The sequence below is a fragment of the Pyrus communis genome, chromosome 9 (genome assembly GCF_041283825.1).
Source record: "Pyrus communis isolate YQ-2024b chromosome 9, ASM4128382v1, whole genome shotgun sequence".
NCBI classification, from domain to species: domain Eukaryota; kingdom Viridiplantae; phylum Streptophyta; class Magnoliopsida; order Rosales; family Rosaceae; genus Pyrus; species Pyrus communis.
In genome coordinates, this window is record NC_142573.1 from 6,544,176 (window position 1) to 6,560,884 (window position 16,709).

Below are 16,709 nucleotides of genomic sequence, written 5' to 3' on the forward strand. Positions count from 1 at the left end.
AAGAATATTAAATTTGAGATTGGCGTTTCTAAGGAATAAACACGAGATTAACTTTAAAAAGAACCTTTCTAAAATGGATGCTCTAATATTAATTAAAGAAAAAAGAAGCTGATGGCGGGGGAGAGCTCCAAATTGCCCGGGAAAATTCCAGCTGTCGATAACGTCCAAGTCAGCATGAGAGTTCAGCTCCCCCACTGGGCCCCACCCAGGTCGTGCCACGTGTACGTTGCCACCAACTTGACCGTTTACGCGTCGCCTTCCAACGAACGAACGCACACTGCATAAGACTTCAGCATTCGGCAGTTCTTCTCCGTCCGGGAGAGAGTGAATTTTCGTCGGCATTGAAGGCGCCAAAATTTTCTAGGGTTTCTGGAGATTTCGGATGCGCGCGAATGTCGTCGTCGGCGGAGACCAGCGACGGAGAGCACGAGGTGGAGCTTATCGTGCACGACCCATCTGCATCGGGGGATGACGGTGGCGCGGCCGTCGCGGACGAGATAGCCCCGCTCTTGATGCAGCCGGAGAAGCCCAAAATCAACATTTTCACCCTCTCTTATCCTCGGGGAACATCTAAGGTACTAAGACCTGGTTTGGTACTGAGGTGATTCTGAAAAAAGCTGGTATCAAAAAAAGCTGGGAGCTGTTTTTGTGTTTAGTAAACATTCAGCTTCAGCTTTTTTTCACAATTTTGGGTGAAAAAAAGCCAAAAACAAGAAACTGCAAAACCCAGCTTTGAAAAATCGGCTTTTTTTCACATCTGTTTTACATAAAAGTTTACCAAACACTATAATACTGTTTTTTTTTTCAAAAGCATTTTTACAAAAAAGTTTACCAAACACTCTGCTGCTTTATTTCACAGCCGCTTATTCTCACAGCACAGCAGAATCAGCTTTTTTTCAAAATACAGCAATACCAAACCAGCCCTAATACGATTCCCTCACTTCAATTTGATCCAAAATTTCAATTCTTTTCCTCGAATTTTGTTGGATAGAGGAATTTTAAATGTATGAAGATGATAACATTTCTTGGGTTTTGATATGTTGCCCGGTTTGGTGGTTGTGAAAATTGGGGGAAGTGAAACTATGATTGACTTTTTCTTTTCTTTTTTTTTAATTTTGTTCAGTTCTCTAGTACTCCAAATCCAAAAGGAGTTAAACTTTAGTTCAGGAACCAAAGCAGTGAAGTTTTGAAAATGCTGGTGATGGTGGTTATGTAGTTTAATACCTCAGTGGATGGGAGAGATTCATCGGTTTTGGTTCCGTCTTAATAGCCTAGTGATTGTGTTGTCATTTTGGAGGGAAATGTAGAAGGGAAAGTAAAGTATATGAATTCTGCAATGGTGGTTTTTGGTTGATTTGATTGATAGTTAATATTGTGTATCCGTGTATAGGATCAGGTACGGAAACCACTTGAAATGGAGACATCCTCAGTAGCTCAATTTATTTCGTGGGTATGGAGTGGATCGAGATACTCCGGTCTATTGTGTACGGCCCTCTCATGTACCATCTACTTTGTCATGGAAGTTTTTGCTGATGTTTTTTCTGGTTAGTAACTTCTGCATTCTATTCATCACTGAATTGCAAGTTACATGGCATATTATGCACAGAACCTTTTTCCGCTCTATGTTTTCTCTCTCTTTCGCCCTTTTCCATTATATATTATGTTTTTGTTTTATTATGGCAGTTCAGTCCATTCCCTTGCTTGAGGCAGCATTTACAAGGTGTACGATTATCTTGGTATTGTCATTTGTGTGGTTGAGAAAGTGTGGACAGCGAGTATCTGGATTGGCAACTGTAAAAAATCTTTTGATTTCCAGAGCCCTTACGGGTTATATCTCATTGATGTGTTTCATTTATTGGTAAGTAACCTTGTATGATTTTTCTTGTTTCTTTGTTAGGAGTATTTACTCATTCTCTGGTTTCAATGTGTTCATGGCATGATACCTGCCTTGTGGACATAAACAATTTCCATACTGTATTCTGCCTGTATGCAAATGATATGTTCTTTTTACCCATATGAGGCTATATTTAGAAATAAATATATGATTAATATTTATCATATAAGAGCATAGAGTTAGAAATAAATATACGATCTCTTATAAGAGCATAGAGTTAGGATAGTGTAGGAGTCTAGGACCCAACCAGATCAAATAGTAATTCAGCTGTTGGCTCCGATGGAAAAGCTGTTGTTTTAGAGCATCCAAGTATCTGGCTAACTTATGTCTTTAAGTTTGTTTATCTGTCAAGTGTTCTTCATGTGCTCTACAGTATGTTTGAAATGCTTTTCAGGCAGCTTGTGGGCTGTGCCCTTTTAAACTTGATTCTGTAGTGGGTAAGCACCACAGAAATAACCAGAAGTTGGCTCATTTTTTTATTTCAGCATTCAAAGGTTACCTTTGTCTCAGGCTATTGTATTGAGCTTCACAACTCCAATTATGGCTTCAGTTGTGGCAAGAATCATTCTACATGAGAAGTATAAGATTGCAGATGTTGGAGGTATGTAGTATATAATGATTATAATCATTGCTTCTCACTCTAGTTTGAACATAATGTTGCATATCTGTCTTTTTTTTAAGGTTTTAGCTTCTGGAAAAGTTTCTTAGGCTACCTTTTGATAGTCAAGGAGTGAAGTCTTTGTTGATTGTCATTCATTTTCCAGGTCTTGCGTGCAGTTTCTTTGGTGTGCTCTTCATTTACCGACAAATGCTTACCACACAAGGTACAGAAGTGAGTTAACATAATCTTATATTACATACTGGATGTGGATGATTTTGATGTGTAGTAAGAGTTTAAACAAACTCTTCTGGTCTCTGTCTAAAAGTGAACAAAAATTTGAGCGTCACACGGATGTATTGTGTATATGGTGTGGCACGGCTTATCATGTCTTTTCACTTTAGTGAAAGAAAACTACTCTGAGATAGCAGTCCGCCAAGGGCACGTATACTGTCTTACAAATGAGGAAGAAAGTGTATCTGCGTTTTGTGTCTCACTCCTATATTGTTGACAAAAGAAGTTTTAATGTTACAAAATCTAATCCTCAAATGGGGCCTATTGCATGCAATAATGTACATTTTGCATGCTTCCTATTTCTCTTCCAAGAATTGTGGAATACTAACTTTTGAATTATGCATGAGGATTAGATAAAAATGGAGGAAAGAATACAAGTGTAAGGGGAAGCAGCTATATCTTTGCAGTCTTGGCCGGTTTACTCTCATCCATAACTGGTGGAATCAGCTACTGCCTTACAAAGGCTGGATCAAAGGCATCTGATCAGCCACTGTAAGATTACTGATTGCTTATTTGTAACTATAACCTGCATAAAAATGAATATAAATTATTCCCTCCGCCTTCAATTATCCTTGACTCAATTAATTCTACAAACTTCAAGAAATTATGAAATGGATGATAATGTGCTCTTTCTCTTTTGTCTGCCAAACTTTTGACACTGGAAAATTGCATTTTATACAAAGAGGATAACCTCTATTTAAGAAGTCTATAACTGTTTAGGTTCCATGATTATCCATGCTAGAAAAAAAAATAAAAAACATCTAAGAGATTATATGTTATTGTGTTGCTTCTCTTAAATGTACATAATATGTTTACCAAAAAAATATGTACATAATACAGGGGTAAGCAAAACATATTTATTGCATCCAAGTGTTATCTTTGAAATTTTGGAAATAGTTTTATGTGGTAAAGTTATCTAAGTAAATACCCTGTCCAATTTTCAGGTTGACCGTATTTTCATTTGGTTTGCTGGCTAGTCCTGCTTCAGGATTTTGTTTGTTTGCCGTTGAGGTCAGTTGACGTCATGGTTGCAATGCTGTGCGTTGTTCTATTATTATTTCAAGTTTACCATATTCCATTTTTAATGTATCACTGATTGCCTAGCAACTTAAAATCGTCTACCTAATGCTTGGATTTCATCGTCGCTGAGAGTCACATTTAGCTTCAGTGCTTTCAGGTTATTATTTTTACATGTTATACACTTTTTAGGTTGTGCTAAATATTTACCCATCCTTTTTTCAGGAGTTTGTTTTCCCAAATTTATATTCATTTTCAGTTATGCTTGTACTCAGTGTCCTGGCCTTTTTCGCAGAGGTGTGGTTCGGAACTATTTTCTCTGTTTTTTTCAATTGTGCTGCTCTCATTTGTAGACTTCTATTTCTCCCATAATGCTCAAGTAGTTATGGACTTCTCAACCTATTGTGCTCGATTTCAGGTGTTCTTAGCACGTGGACTGCAGCTTGAGAAAACTGGCAAAGTTGCAAATGTTATATACATGGAGGTACGTTTCCTGTTCAGATGCCATTACCGCTCCGCTTGATTTGATTATTAATCGGTGTGAATAGTAATGAGACGCAGTAAACAATTAGGAAATCTGCAAAGTGACATCGATGACTGTATTTAATCGGATAAACAAACAAGATCAATTGCTACGATTCATCCAAACATACAAATTTTTAAACATACAAAATGCGTTCATGTTTTTCTTTGTTTCAGGCTGCACTGTCACAATTATGGGGCATTGGATCGTCGAGGATAGCTCTATCTTTTGGTCGAATTATCGGTTGTGTGCTTATTTTTGTTTCTGTTAGTTGCACCATGTATTTTGGGCCCGATAAAGATACAGAATGAAAGGTACAAATTCTTCTGATGTACCTCCTCTTGTTCATTAAATTGTATGCACTGACACCTGATCATTTCTCCGCTTCAATAGTTCAATGCAAGATAGCAAAAGCAAAAGTTAGAGCCTTCATTAGCCACTGATTGACATGACTATCTTTTCCTTAGATCATTTGTAATGATGGTTGGGATGAAGCTCAAAGTTTAAAGCTTTAAACCCCTCCCAAACCGTTTTCGGTCATTGGGCAAAAATAAGCCGAGGGAAAACAATTTTTTGGGCTAGATACCTCTAAAAAGGAGCCCATGTAGACAGCCATTTTGCCACTACATGGCTCTTGGTTGATCAACAGTCCAAACAATATGATCGTTGGATCTGTTGGCCAACGGTTATATTTCAAATATTTATTTTACGTATAATTTAATGGATGTGAATCTTGTGATTACATGATATCAAATCTGATTGTAAAAAAAAATCATTCAACAGCCCAAAATTTAACGGCTAAAACAATTAAATTTTTTTATCTAACTCAAATTTTACCCAAAAAACTCTAAAACCTACATTGTGCGATTTTTCATTATTTATCGAAGTTTGGATATTTTTATGTTAAATTTTTTATAAAAATAAATTAGAATAGTTTACATAAGGAGAAAAATTATTTCTTTAATAATCTCTGACAAAGTTTTTAAACGGTAACCAACTGTTAAAAGAGAAAAATTATTTTTTTGTATGATTTAAAATTTTCGGACTTGAATTTTTAAACTTTATCAAACGTCGTGTTAAAGCTGCAAAACAAATAGAATCGGCTTTTAATCCGATAACATCGCCTACATCCTACGACTGCCAGAAATTCTAAAAGGAGCTTTTTTTCTGGCAGAGCCTGAAGTGATGGCAGCCAAATTTGGTAGGTAACCTGTCTTATGTATAAATTTGGGCTTTTCTCTGAGTTTGGCTACGGACCTCATGCTAAACTGGCCCATGCCTACTTAGCCTAGTACGAGTCCATAGTCCTCCGTCATTTTGATTGCTTGTTGATCCAATGTTATAGAAATTTGAACTACAACAAGTGATCCAGTTGTAAGAGCACGAATTCTAACTTCTAAAATACAAAAAATCAGGAGGTTTCGGGTTTGAGGCTCCAAGCTAGTGAGTTTGCTTGACTGTGGCCAGGGAGAGGCTGAAATGCCTCTGTGATCTTCCGACCCTCCAAATGAGTGAATAACCGTGACTTACCACCATTTTTCATTTTTTTTTAAAAGAAAAAAACATTGTAGAAATTTGAAATAAGTCACACAATCAATCCTAATAATTAGACATCGAACTCATTATTCATACTGAGTTGAACCTGAGATCTTCCATCTACAAGTGAAAACGAATATTGTTAGATTGTAACACTAGTGGCATAATCCTCCAACATTTAACAAATGGTTCTTATGTCAAGGTTTAATTTTCAATCAAAATTTTATGGATAACAAAGTACACGCTGCTCGTGCATACTTCTCTAACCTCTCGCCTCATACTATATCCAAACTTGAAGTTGCATAATTTTTTTTTTTTTTTTGAACAAATAATATTATTTACATTAAGAGAGAGTACGAGAAGAAAAATGAATGATGATGAGTGGGAGAGTGAAAGAGTTATTGTTGCTGAATGGTGGTGTCCTTGTTGATTAACTGAGAGGGAGACCAAGACAGTGACAAGTCAGTCGCAGAAAGGGAAAGAAATATGTGCGGCCAGAGTCATCTGCAAAACCCTCAGCAAGTCATGAGCTCACCTCACTTTATTCCCTTAAATATTTGGTGATATTTTCTTTCTTGGGTAAATCACTCATGATAGCTGTTGGCATAGATGAGTACGCACGGAAGAGCAAGTCATTACTCTTGTGTACGAACATAAGCCGTATACAAAATGTTATTATACAAGTGAAGAGATTGATATATATTTTAATGTCTCTTTATTTTATTATAATACGTAATATACTAGCTTATGTGTCGTGCAAAAATAAATGTACATTGAGACCTAGGTGATCCCAAGATCATCAAAGTTCAGAAAATATACATGTGAACCCGTCGAATGTTTTGTACAGATACCTTTGTACCTACTAAGTGTTTGATATAACACAAGTTAGGCATATCTTGACATGTTACATAGATAACACTCGACAAATTCTCTCGATACTACTTATCAAATGTTCAATGAAATGCCACAATGAAAAACTGAAGAAAAAAAAAAATTGTGTGCTTCACGCTCTGTTTTTATCTAAAATACTTGGATCTTAACACTGGGACCACCCAAGATTTGAATCCTTGATCCGTTATTTGTACCAAATACACTAAAAAGTCTTTTTGATATGACACATGTACATCGCTACTATATATAACGTTTTGTGTTAGTAATACATTGTTATCATGCGTTAATTGTTTTATATAATAACATTGTATGAGCGACACAAAATATCACAATAATAGTGCACCATTATCGTGTAAGTTGCTCTTTTCTTAATCAAGCCACTAAAATTTGAGGAAAAAAACAGAAGATAAAGAATAAGGTCAAGTAATTAGAGTGGGGTGCAGCAAAGAACAAGGCCAAATTACAAGATTTGATTTGATGGTGGGGTTTGGGAGGTAAACAAGTTATTCCAAATTCGAAAAATATTAAAAAGGGGATCAAAGATGATTATTTAATTAATTTGCTTTACAAGCGGGGAACAACGTCTGTTGTTAGAGACACAGACACTGAGACACACATGCTTTGACTAACGCATGCAACTTATAAAATAATATATATATATACATATATATATATATATATATATATTCATATAATAAACATGCATTATAATTTATCTTATGCTTCACTGTTCCAAATTACCAGATAATTTTTTCATTATACCAGTGTTTTAAAAAACGCACCTCGATAAGTACTTAGGTGGCTACGGAGGTGGGACGGGGGTGGAAACATCTCTGCCTAGGGAGAGTAGGTGAAAACTCGCTTAAACGTGATCAAGGAGCTCCTTAGGGCCTACTATGGCGGTCGAAATCCTTGCTTGAAATTTTTTGAGCACCCCTCGAAGTAAGGTTGGGCTTCTAAAGCTCTGCCCTCCTGTTTTTTTCTATTGTAGCGGCAGTGTCTTCATGAAAAAGACGATCGCGAAGAAGAAGAAAATTTTTGGCCCGAAACAAAGTCGTTTTGAGCAAGTCTTGCAATCTTTTTTATAACCCACAACAGTCCCCAATTATTTACATCACGTGGGCTTCGCCTAACACGTCAAGCCTTTGGGTTAGCCGGAATTATCGATAAAATGCCTTGGCTTCGCCTCCGTCTTTTAAAACATTATACTATCCAAAAATTGCATGTCCATCTAATTCTCATATGGCAAAATGTTGAGATTACTATCAGGGCATTTTAAGTAGTGATTTTACATTCTAACTGGTAATGCAAGTGATTATTTGGGATGGTTGTAGCCACTTTCTTATGATTTTAAATTTTATGAATTACAATTACGTTGTTGATCAAGAAATATTTAAGTTAAACAACTTGATTATGTGTCTTATTTGCCCACCTAACAAGCGTATCGATAATTACATAATCGAAGTATTTGTATTATAATCAATACGCACGAAAGATATGTCAATAGTAAATAACGTACCGATATAATTGACATGTCAATTGTCTTGTGATGAAACTGTGTTTTTTTTGTTTTGTTTTTTATCGTAAGCACAAGCAACGAAGCAATCACAGAGTATATGTTTATATGTCCATCATAAACCCTAGTTCAAATGACATCATGCAAACTTTTCGTACCAATAAAAAGCAATTTCAAAAACCCAAAAATTTCGACCCTTATCTATTTTCTACAGAAAAATCAAAAAGTTCAAAGCCTGAAGCCACCCTACCCCCTCATTTTTGGGGGAGATTTTTCAATGTGGTCAAAACACAGGATATTATACCACGTATCATTATACAAATGATGTGATATGTATATTAAAAAGTTAATAATTTAAAAAATACAATTTCTCACCACTTATATAAAAACACGTAGTACGTAATGTACCATATGTATTCGGATTACTTGGAAAAATTTCTTCGTTTTTAGGCTGGCAAATGCATCCAACAACACAGATTTTGAGAGAGAGAGAGAGTTTTGGCTTTTGAAGATTCTTATCTTGTGAATTTGAAAACGAAACAACAGCTAGCTCAGACGACGATAGTTGGTTTTCGTTTTAGAAAAAAAAGGGATTGGATTGGATTTGTTTTTACGTTTTTAAAAATTGAAAAAAAAAAGGATTGGATTGGATTGGTTTTTGCGTTTTTTTAAAAAGTTTTTTTTTGAAAAAAGTTGGAGGAGGGGAATCGGATTTCGTGGGGAAGGGGAGGGAATGTCATGCTGGTGGTGGGAAACCGGGAAGTGGGAAGTGGGAATATATGGTGCAAAGCAGAAGCTGAAAGCTCTAATTAAACACCCGCACGTGCCTTCCCTTTCTTTGACTTTTTTACCCACCCTTTTTACCACTTTGGTCCCCCCTCTTTCCACTTATTTACCTCCCAATGCCACTCTCTTTGCTTGGGCAGCCCCCACTGGCATTACATACTCTCTCACCTTTCCCTCTCAAAAAAAAAAAAAAAAAAGGAAGGACAAGTAATGTAATTAAATGCCCCGTCAGCTTCTCTGAAAAAATGTAACCGTAATTCAGCTCATTAACTTGCCCCCGGTCCCACCTACCAATAACGTTTCACTGTGGATTACCAACAATGACCTTCTCTTGACCAAAAGTTAAATCAACCAAGATTCCCTAAAAAAAAAAAAAAAAAAAAAAAGGGTTAAATCAACCATCGTCTGGTTCTGTGCATAAATAGCTCTTAATCGTTGATGTATTGTAAAATAAGAGTATATTCAAATAAGATGTTAAATTTAAATCGTTAAATTTTAATTTGATGGTTGACTTGGTAATTTGATATACTGTCAATATTTTCCTTGCACCTAATATGCCAAAATTTATTGCTTTATTTATGTTTTTTTAAAACAAAAATAATAAAAGTTGAGTTGTTGTTGGTTTAAAAATAATAAAATAATACTTAAATATGCTAGCATTTAAGGTAAGTCCAATTGTCACATCCCCGCCCGAGGCGAATCACTTCCCGGGTCAGCTCCACCACCGTAGCACGATATTGTCTGCTTTGGGCCCCTAGCACACCCTCACGGTTTTGTTTCTGGGAACTCACACGAGAACTTCCCAGTGGGTCACTCATCATAGGAGTGCTCTCGAGCGCTACTCGTTTAACTTCGGAGTTCCAACAGAACCCGAAGCCAATGAGCTCCCAAAATGCCTCGTGCTAGGTAGAGATGAGAATATACATATAAGGATCATCCCACTGGGCGATGTGGGATGTCACACCAGTGGAATGCCTTTTCGACAAAAAAAGAAGAAGTGAAATGCCTTTGGAAATAGCAAAAATAAAATTTAAAGGCAACTTCAAATTTTACATTTCTTTGTCCATGTCAGCTTAGTCTTTTTTTCCATGTCATCTTTTGATATCTCGATTAGAATAAATAATATGTCATTTGCTACTGTTATATGTCTATGTGACATTTTTGCATCTCATTTAAAGATAGTCTAAGGAGACTCCCTCAAAGGTGGGGCTCTTCGTGGATTCTACACCTCCTTGTTTTTGGCACAATTCTCATGTCAACATTATAAAATGTTGTGCAAAAAAAAAAAAAAAAAAATTGTTACAGAGAGTCTCACTTTGAGAGAATCTCCTTAGCATTTCTCTTGCAAAATTCCTTAACCAAAAGTTAAGCTAGTGAACTTTCACAATTAGTTATGTGCGTGAGTAGTTCTCGGTTGTCGATATAAGTAGATTTTCAAATGCGTAAACAATTACATTCACTAACGCATAAATGGCCAATTGTCGTTTTGATAGAACTCATCTTAGTTAAACTAGAGAGCTCCATTTGGACTTTTACCTACAACCCAAGTATGGTAATCACAGTTGCTCGCATGCACGAGAGTTTATTAGATGTTGAAGCAAATGGACGCTACAATGCATCAATTATTACGTGTAACTGTGTCTCTAATGCTATAGTGGACAACTGTTGCTAGCACATGAATTAAAAGCAGTACACTAAAGAACGATTTGTTAATGATGACATTTGTTCGGAACGCGCATAAACAATAAGAAACCGTAAATTTGCATAACTTAGTTTAATTAAAGTTGTTGATAAAATCACGTGACGAGAAATACACTGTAATAAATTCTGCGTCAAACCCAATGATCAACATGTCATAATTGAATGCTGATGTTATGAGGTTCTCATTCAGAGTCATATAGAGTTCCCATAGAAGTCATAGAGTATCCTTTCCTTGGGCCCCAAAAAAAAAATACCACTCATCAAAAAGATTTGCCGTACAACTATGGCATGGACAAAAGTGTCATTTCAATGTGGAAGGAGGGCAACGGCCCCAAATGGGGAGAGGGCAAATGCGTAATATCATATATAGGCTGTTTAAAGAGAGGGCAGAGTGAGAGAGGGGCAGGCTGGCCGACGACAGCAGAGAGAGCGTCACAGAGAGGCTTTGCATGTTGTTCCTTCTCTCTTTTTTTTTTTTTCTGAGTGTGCTCTCACTTTATATCTCTGCAACTTTACTTTATTATTCCTTCTTCTTCTCCTCTTTGGATTTCTGGGTTTTTTTGGTTTGTGTGGAAGTAATCTGAGCAGCTGAGCTCACAGGAGGCTTCATCAATGGCTGACATTACCCACCCTCCCATGGATCAGCTCCAAGACCTTGAGTACTGCATAGACTCCAACCCTCCTTGGGGTACTCTCTCCTCTTTTTCAGAATATCTAAGCTTTGTGTGTGAAATAACAAATGGGGTTCTTTGGATTTTTCAAGTAGGTTGGGGTTAGCTTTCTCTGCCTCTATCTAAGCATCAATCTCCATTTTTGTTGATCTGGGTTTTGGTTTTTGAAGCCAAAGGTTATTGGGTAAGAGAAAAGTGAGGGGTTTTTGCTTTCAAGGTGTTTGCTTTGGTGGCTTCAATGGCTGCTGAGATTATATTTACTGGTATTTGATATTTCTTCTGATAGTGTGAATTCAAGCAATGTCGCATTACCTTTTTCTTTGGGTGTATTTTTTGAGTGTCTGAGTTGTTCAGTTCTGTGAGTAATTAGAAAATCTGGGAATTTGAACATTTACCATCGAGAGACTGGTGGGGAATGTGGTTTTATTATCCAGAAGTTGGAACAAATATAAAAACTTATATGCGTTGTCTGGTGGCTGAGAATATTAAATTTGTAATTACTGGTGAAATGCAGCAACTCATTAGGAAATACAAATGAGGGTTCTAATTACCATTTTGCCCAACAGGGCAGAGCTTCTCCGCTGCTTGTGGAGCAGTTGGAGTTGTGAATCATGCTTTAGACATGGCATCTAGTGGTCAATGTGTGCATTTTTAAGGATTAGGGGTGGTGGGAAAGTATGCAATTTGTTTGCTTGATCTTTCATTTGTATTTATTTGTTGAAGATTTTGTCTTGCAGCTGAAACCATAGTTCTAGCATTTCAAAACTACATCATGATGCTTGGTACGAGTGTGATGATTCCTTCGGCGCTGGTCCCTGCAATGGGAGGAAGTGATGTAAGCCAATCTTAGTGCGAACCAACAAATTTATTCTGCCAATCTTGTTTGGTCACTCTGTTATTTCTTTAAATACCGTTTTCTTGATCATGACCAGGGTGACAAAGCACGAGTCATACAAACGCTACTCTTTGTAGCTGGAATTAACACCCTTCTCCAAGCGCTTTTCGGAACCAGGTTGCCTGCGGTAGTTGGGGGGTCCTTTTCTTATGTCATTCCCATAGCTTATATCGTGAGCGACCACAAATTGCAACGGATTGCTGAACCTCATGAAGTAAGTAACTCTCCTAGTACCCCTCTTCTCCATATGCATTGTGTCTGGGATGCTTGTGAAAATAAATATGTGCACCAACAATTTCATGACATTATAGCGCACGTATTGGGGACAAATTACATGCTGATTTACTAGCAGCTGGATCTGGAAGAGCAAGTACCTGAGTTTGAGAGTAATATGCAGAAATGTAGCTTCATTGCAAGCTTACCCTGCAAAATGTGATGTCTCCCAAATGTGGATCATTTTAAGGCTGAATAGGAGGGGGAATGAGTGCATGCGATTCATAAGTTTTGTGACTTTAGATATTACAATTCATGTCAACGGAAACCTCAATCCCATCAGATATTTATGCCTTGATTTCCTATTTAGCAATTGTACTATAGCATCTTTCTTATTTGATAGGGTATTGAAAGAGATCTTCCCATGTCATGGGTTTGCAGAGATTTATACAAACAATGCGTGCTATCCAAGGAGCTCTAATTGTAGCCTCCAGCATACAAATCATTCTGGGTTACAGCCAAGTTTGGGGTCTTTTCTCAAGGTATGGCAATACTAGAAAATGTAAAAAAAAAATTAAGCTCCTGTTTTGTAATTGATTGATTCAGCACCATACGGGTTATCTTGCAGGTTTTTCAGTCCACTTGGCATGGCACCTGTAGTTGGATTGGTTGGCTTGGGATTGTTTGAACGGGGTTTTCCTGCGGTAAGTTTTTCTATGAGAGGCAATTTATCATTCCATTAGGTTGACCCCGGAGGAGCTGGTGCAGCATTTCCTTTTCTGGAGAATCACGAAACTTACATCCATTTGTTCTAGAATATCCCACAATTCTGAAATTTTACTAAAAGAAGACCCCATTAAGCACTTCAGCATATTGTAAACCTTTTGCCATAGGATATTTTCACTCTCAATGAATTTTGTATATCCCATATTTTCCTCCAGAATCTCTCCCCCTTTCATGAACTTTTCTAATATATCGAAATTGTCATGTAATAAGTCCTATATCAACCACAAAATTTAAAACTTGGTGAGAACTGAACCATGTGACGTTTCTAAATAAGCATACTTCATCTAGCTTGCTTTTTTACTATATGCTACGGAAACCACATATTCCATTTGCTGTATTTATATTCATGTTTTTGGAAAATTATGCAAGTATATCATTTCTATGTTTGTTTCAGTTGGGAAATTGTGTGGAAATTGGAATTCCGATGCTGTTGTTGGTCATTGGGTTGTCTCAAGTAAGTGATTTTCTATTAAAATTGCATTGACACATCTACTAATCATTTCTTTCCTTGATGGAAGTTTGTCTTTGTTTATTCTCAGTATCTGAAGCATGTGAGACCATTTAGAGATGTCCCTATTTTTGAACGGTTTCCAGTATTGTTTTGTGTCGCTATCATTTGGATCTATTCCCTTATCTTAACTGCCGGTGGGGCTTACCGTGACAAGCCTGTTAGAACCCAAATCAGCTGCCGCACAGACAGGGAAAATCTCATATCTACTGCCCCATGGTATGTCAAAGAAGAATTTGCCTTTTCATCATGTATTCTGAACTCTTTTTGGTTTTAAGATCTTTATTCCGCCGTTTTAGGTTCAAGTTCCCGTATCCTCTGCAGTGGGGTCCTCCTACATTTTCAGCAGGTCACTCATTTGCAATGATGTCTGCAGTTCTTGTTTCAATGGTTGAGGTATTTATTCAATTTTTGAAATGTGGTTTTCATTCATGATAAGCAACGCTGTATTGCTTCACTTATCAACAGCAGCCTACTTAGTGTGCCATCTTGGTTATGTGGCTTAAGATTTGGGAGTATGTCGGTTTCGTGACAATTGCTTATATGTTGCAGTCAACTGCTGCATACAAGGCAGCATCAAGATTGGCAATTGCCACTCCTCCTCCTGCTTATGTATTGAGCCGGGGAATTGGCTGGCAGGTGAACGAATTTTGAAACACCTGCGATTTTGTTATCTATCATGGATTGAGTTAGGTAAATGGTTCATGCATCATGCTAGCATCTTGGAGATAACTTTAATCAGAAATTTTAATATATTTTTCAGGGCATCGGTATTTTGCTTGATGGACTTTTTGGTACAGGCACTGGTTCTACTGTTTCTGTGTAAGACACCACAATATATTGCTGCAAAGTTTAGTGTGTTGCCTTCTCTGCCATTTAAATTAGCTTGACTAAGATCAGGTTTATGTTTACCAGGGAAAATGTCGGACTTCTTGGACTAACCCGAGTTGGAAGCCGTAGAGTTGTTCAAATTTCTGCTGGATTCATGATATTCTTCTCAACCTTAGGTCAGTATTTAACTCTCTGACATTCAAAGAGGTTTAGAGCACGGTGGAGATGCAGATTTGATTTCCTCTCTAATCCGTTTGTAGGTAAATTTGGGGCTGTATTTGCATCGATACCCTTCCCGATATATGCAGCTTTATATTGTGTCGTCTTCGGCCTTGTGGGTATGTCATGAGCTTAAGCAAGCTTCCTAATCGTTTCCTTCTTTCACTTTCTTCACAAACATTACTTGCCTGTTTGCAGCTTCGGTAGGGTTATCATTTCTTCAATTCACAAACATGAATTCTATGAGAAACCTCATCATCACCGGGCTCTCTCTCTTCCTTGGGATATCTGTCCCCCGCTTTTTCAACGAATATTGGAACCCCTCGCACCATGGTCTCGTCCATACCAATGCTGGATGGGTGAGTAACATCCTAACAAACTCTAGCATTCTGGTTAAGTTCTAAAGACATAATGGCATATCTTGTCAATGAAGTAATACATATCGATCCCGTTAAATGCAAAATTTGATGCCATTTTGTGTGTGTTTGCAGTTCAATGCATTCCTGAACACCATATTCTCATCTCCTCCAACCGTGGGGCTAATCGTGGCGGTGTTTCTTGACAACACTTTAGAGGTGGAAAAATCGAAGAAGGACAGAGGGATGCCGTGGTGGGTTAAGTTCAGAACATTCAGAGGAGACAACAGAAATGAAGAGTTCTACACATTGCCGTTTAACCTCAACAGATTCTTCCCGCCTACATAGCAGCCGGCCGGCACGATCAAGGGAAGTTGAGTGAGATCAAGAGCTCCAGCCAAGCTTATCTAATTGCAAATTAACAATGATTAATCAGGTTGATTAGAGTAGTAATATATGATCCGAGGATAATTAATTTTAGCAAATGGGAATTTTATTTTTTGTTCAGCTTGTCAATTTTTGGGGACCTTTGTGTCATAGGGTTCGGTTAAAGGTAGGAGAGATTGTAGGGCAATTGTTTGGTCCATAAGCTGCTTTTTGTAGACTCAAATAATAAAGGAATATATTCTCCTCTTAACCAACAGCTTTGAAAAACGTTAAATTACATCGAAACCAAGTATCATCACGCGCCTTGTGTTCTCGGTACATAAATTTTTTTGTTTAAATAAGTTATATAAGTACGCTTGGGTAGTGGGTTTCGACGATAAAAAGCGCTTCTGACAACTGTGCACATAACATGAAAGTTTTTTCACTCTCTGAAAAAGCTCATACCAAGTGATCTTTCAACAAGGGCTTAGGGTCTAAGGACTTCCAAATCCTTATTCAATAAGCACTTGGGGTTTTAGTAAAACACTACGCTAAAGGCTCGTTTAGATGTGTTTTCAAAAAAACTAAAAGCGATTTTGTTAAAAGTGTTTTAGGGTTCTAAATGAACTTGAAGTGTAGTTTAAAATAAGCACTAATTATGTGCTTATTTCTTGCTTGAAATGCTTTGGTTTTTTTTTCTAAATTCACTTAAATATATACATACGAAATCCAATATTTTAAATTTAAATAAAAAAACCCATTTAATTAAAAAAAAATTTGAAGCCTCAGAAAGCCAGTTATTTGACATCAATAAAAATCAGTCGGTAATTCCAACTAAAACAAAATCCTCATAGGCTCGTCCTTTAACAAAAGAATTTGTTTTATCAAAATTAAATAAAAATTCAAGAAACTTAAAAGTGTAATCGCAGTAAATCGGCTCCGTGGACCAGTAAAAAATTAGGATCCACAGGTTCCTAGCAGAATGCGAAACAGAAGATCCTCGCTCTCCGTTCAATCATAGCACAATATTGGTCATGGCTATTTAGCTACCGTAGTCACGGCATCGAACCTTTACAAAAATCTGATAAATAAATAATAAAAAATAAAA

At 37.0% G+C, this 16,709-nt stretch overlaps 2 protein-coding genes and 2 non-coding genes across 7 annotated transcripts; 2 read left to right on the plus strand and 2 right to left on the minus strand.

The window, feature by feature from the left end:
- Window positions 1–168: 168 nt before the first annotated feature.
- Window positions 169–4,758, plus strand: LOC137741023 (uncharacterized). Of its 3 annotated transcripts, XM_088699428.1 has the most exons (11): window positions 254–575; window positions 1,391–1,544; window positions 1,684–1,858; window positions 2,380–2,495; window positions 2,659–2,718; window positions 3,140–3,278; window positions 3,731–3,797; window positions 4,029–4,100; window positions 4,222–4,287; window positions 4,503–4,640; window positions 4,720–4,758. In XM_088699428.1, the coding sequence occupies exons 1-10, from the start codon at window positions 393–395 to the stop codon at window positions 4,635–4,637; spliced, it is 1,167 nt and encodes a 388-aa protein (XP_088555554.1). In that variant the 5' UTR covers window positions 254–392; the 3' UTR covers window positions 4,638–4,640; window positions 4,720–4,758. The 3 variants fall into 3 exon arrangements, with proteins under 3 accessions (XP_068336932.2, XP_088555555.1, XP_088555554.1); XM_068480831.2 differs by having other exon boundaries at window positions 169–575; window positions 4,503–4,758; XM_088699429.1 differs by lacking the exon at window positions 4,029–4,100 and having other exon boundaries at window positions 253–575; window positions 4,503–4,758.
- A 6,395-nt stretch (window positions 4,759–11,153) lies between these two features.
- LOC137740255 (Xanthine/uracil permease family protein) lies at window positions 11,154–15,878 on the plus strand. Of its 2 annotated transcripts, XM_088700411.1 has the most exons (15): window positions 11,310–11,444; window positions 11,598–11,690; window positions 12,165–12,262; window positions 12,360–12,536; window positions 12,977–13,077; window positions 13,164–13,239; window positions 13,716–13,775; window positions 13,861–14,048; window positions 14,129–14,225; window positions 14,382–14,468; window positions 14,593–14,651; window positions 14,745–14,836; window positions 14,921–14,998; window positions 15,078–15,238; window positions 15,371–15,878. In XM_088700411.1, the coding sequence occupies exons 2-15, from the start codon at window positions 11,666–11,668 to the stop codon at window positions 15,581–15,583; spliced, it is 1,512 nt and encodes a 503-aa protein (XP_088556537.1). In that variant the 5' UTR covers window positions 11,310–11,444; window positions 11,598–11,665; the 3' UTR covers window positions 15,584–15,878. The 2 variants fall into 2 exon arrangements, with proteins under 2 accessions (XP_068336203.2, XP_088556537.1); XM_068480102.2 differs by lacking the exon at window positions 11,598–11,690 and having other exon boundaries at window positions 11,154–11,444.
- A 500-nt stretch (window positions 15,879–16,378) lies between these two features.
- LOC137741236 (small nucleolar RNA snoR77Y) lies at window positions 16,379–16,459 on the minus strand. Its single transcript, XR_011069264.2, has one exon. It is a non-coding gene; the product is annotated as a small nucleolar RNA snoR77Y (small nucleolar RNA).
- A 57-nt stretch (window positions 16,460–16,516) lies between these two features.
- Window positions 16,517–16,671, minus strand: LOC137741245 (small nucleolar RNA snoR2/U65). Its single transcript, XR_011069272.2, has one exon. It is a non-coding gene; the product is annotated as a small nucleolar RNA snoR2/U65 (small nucleolar RNA).
- Between the last annotated feature and the right edge of the window lie 38 nt (window positions 16,672–16,709).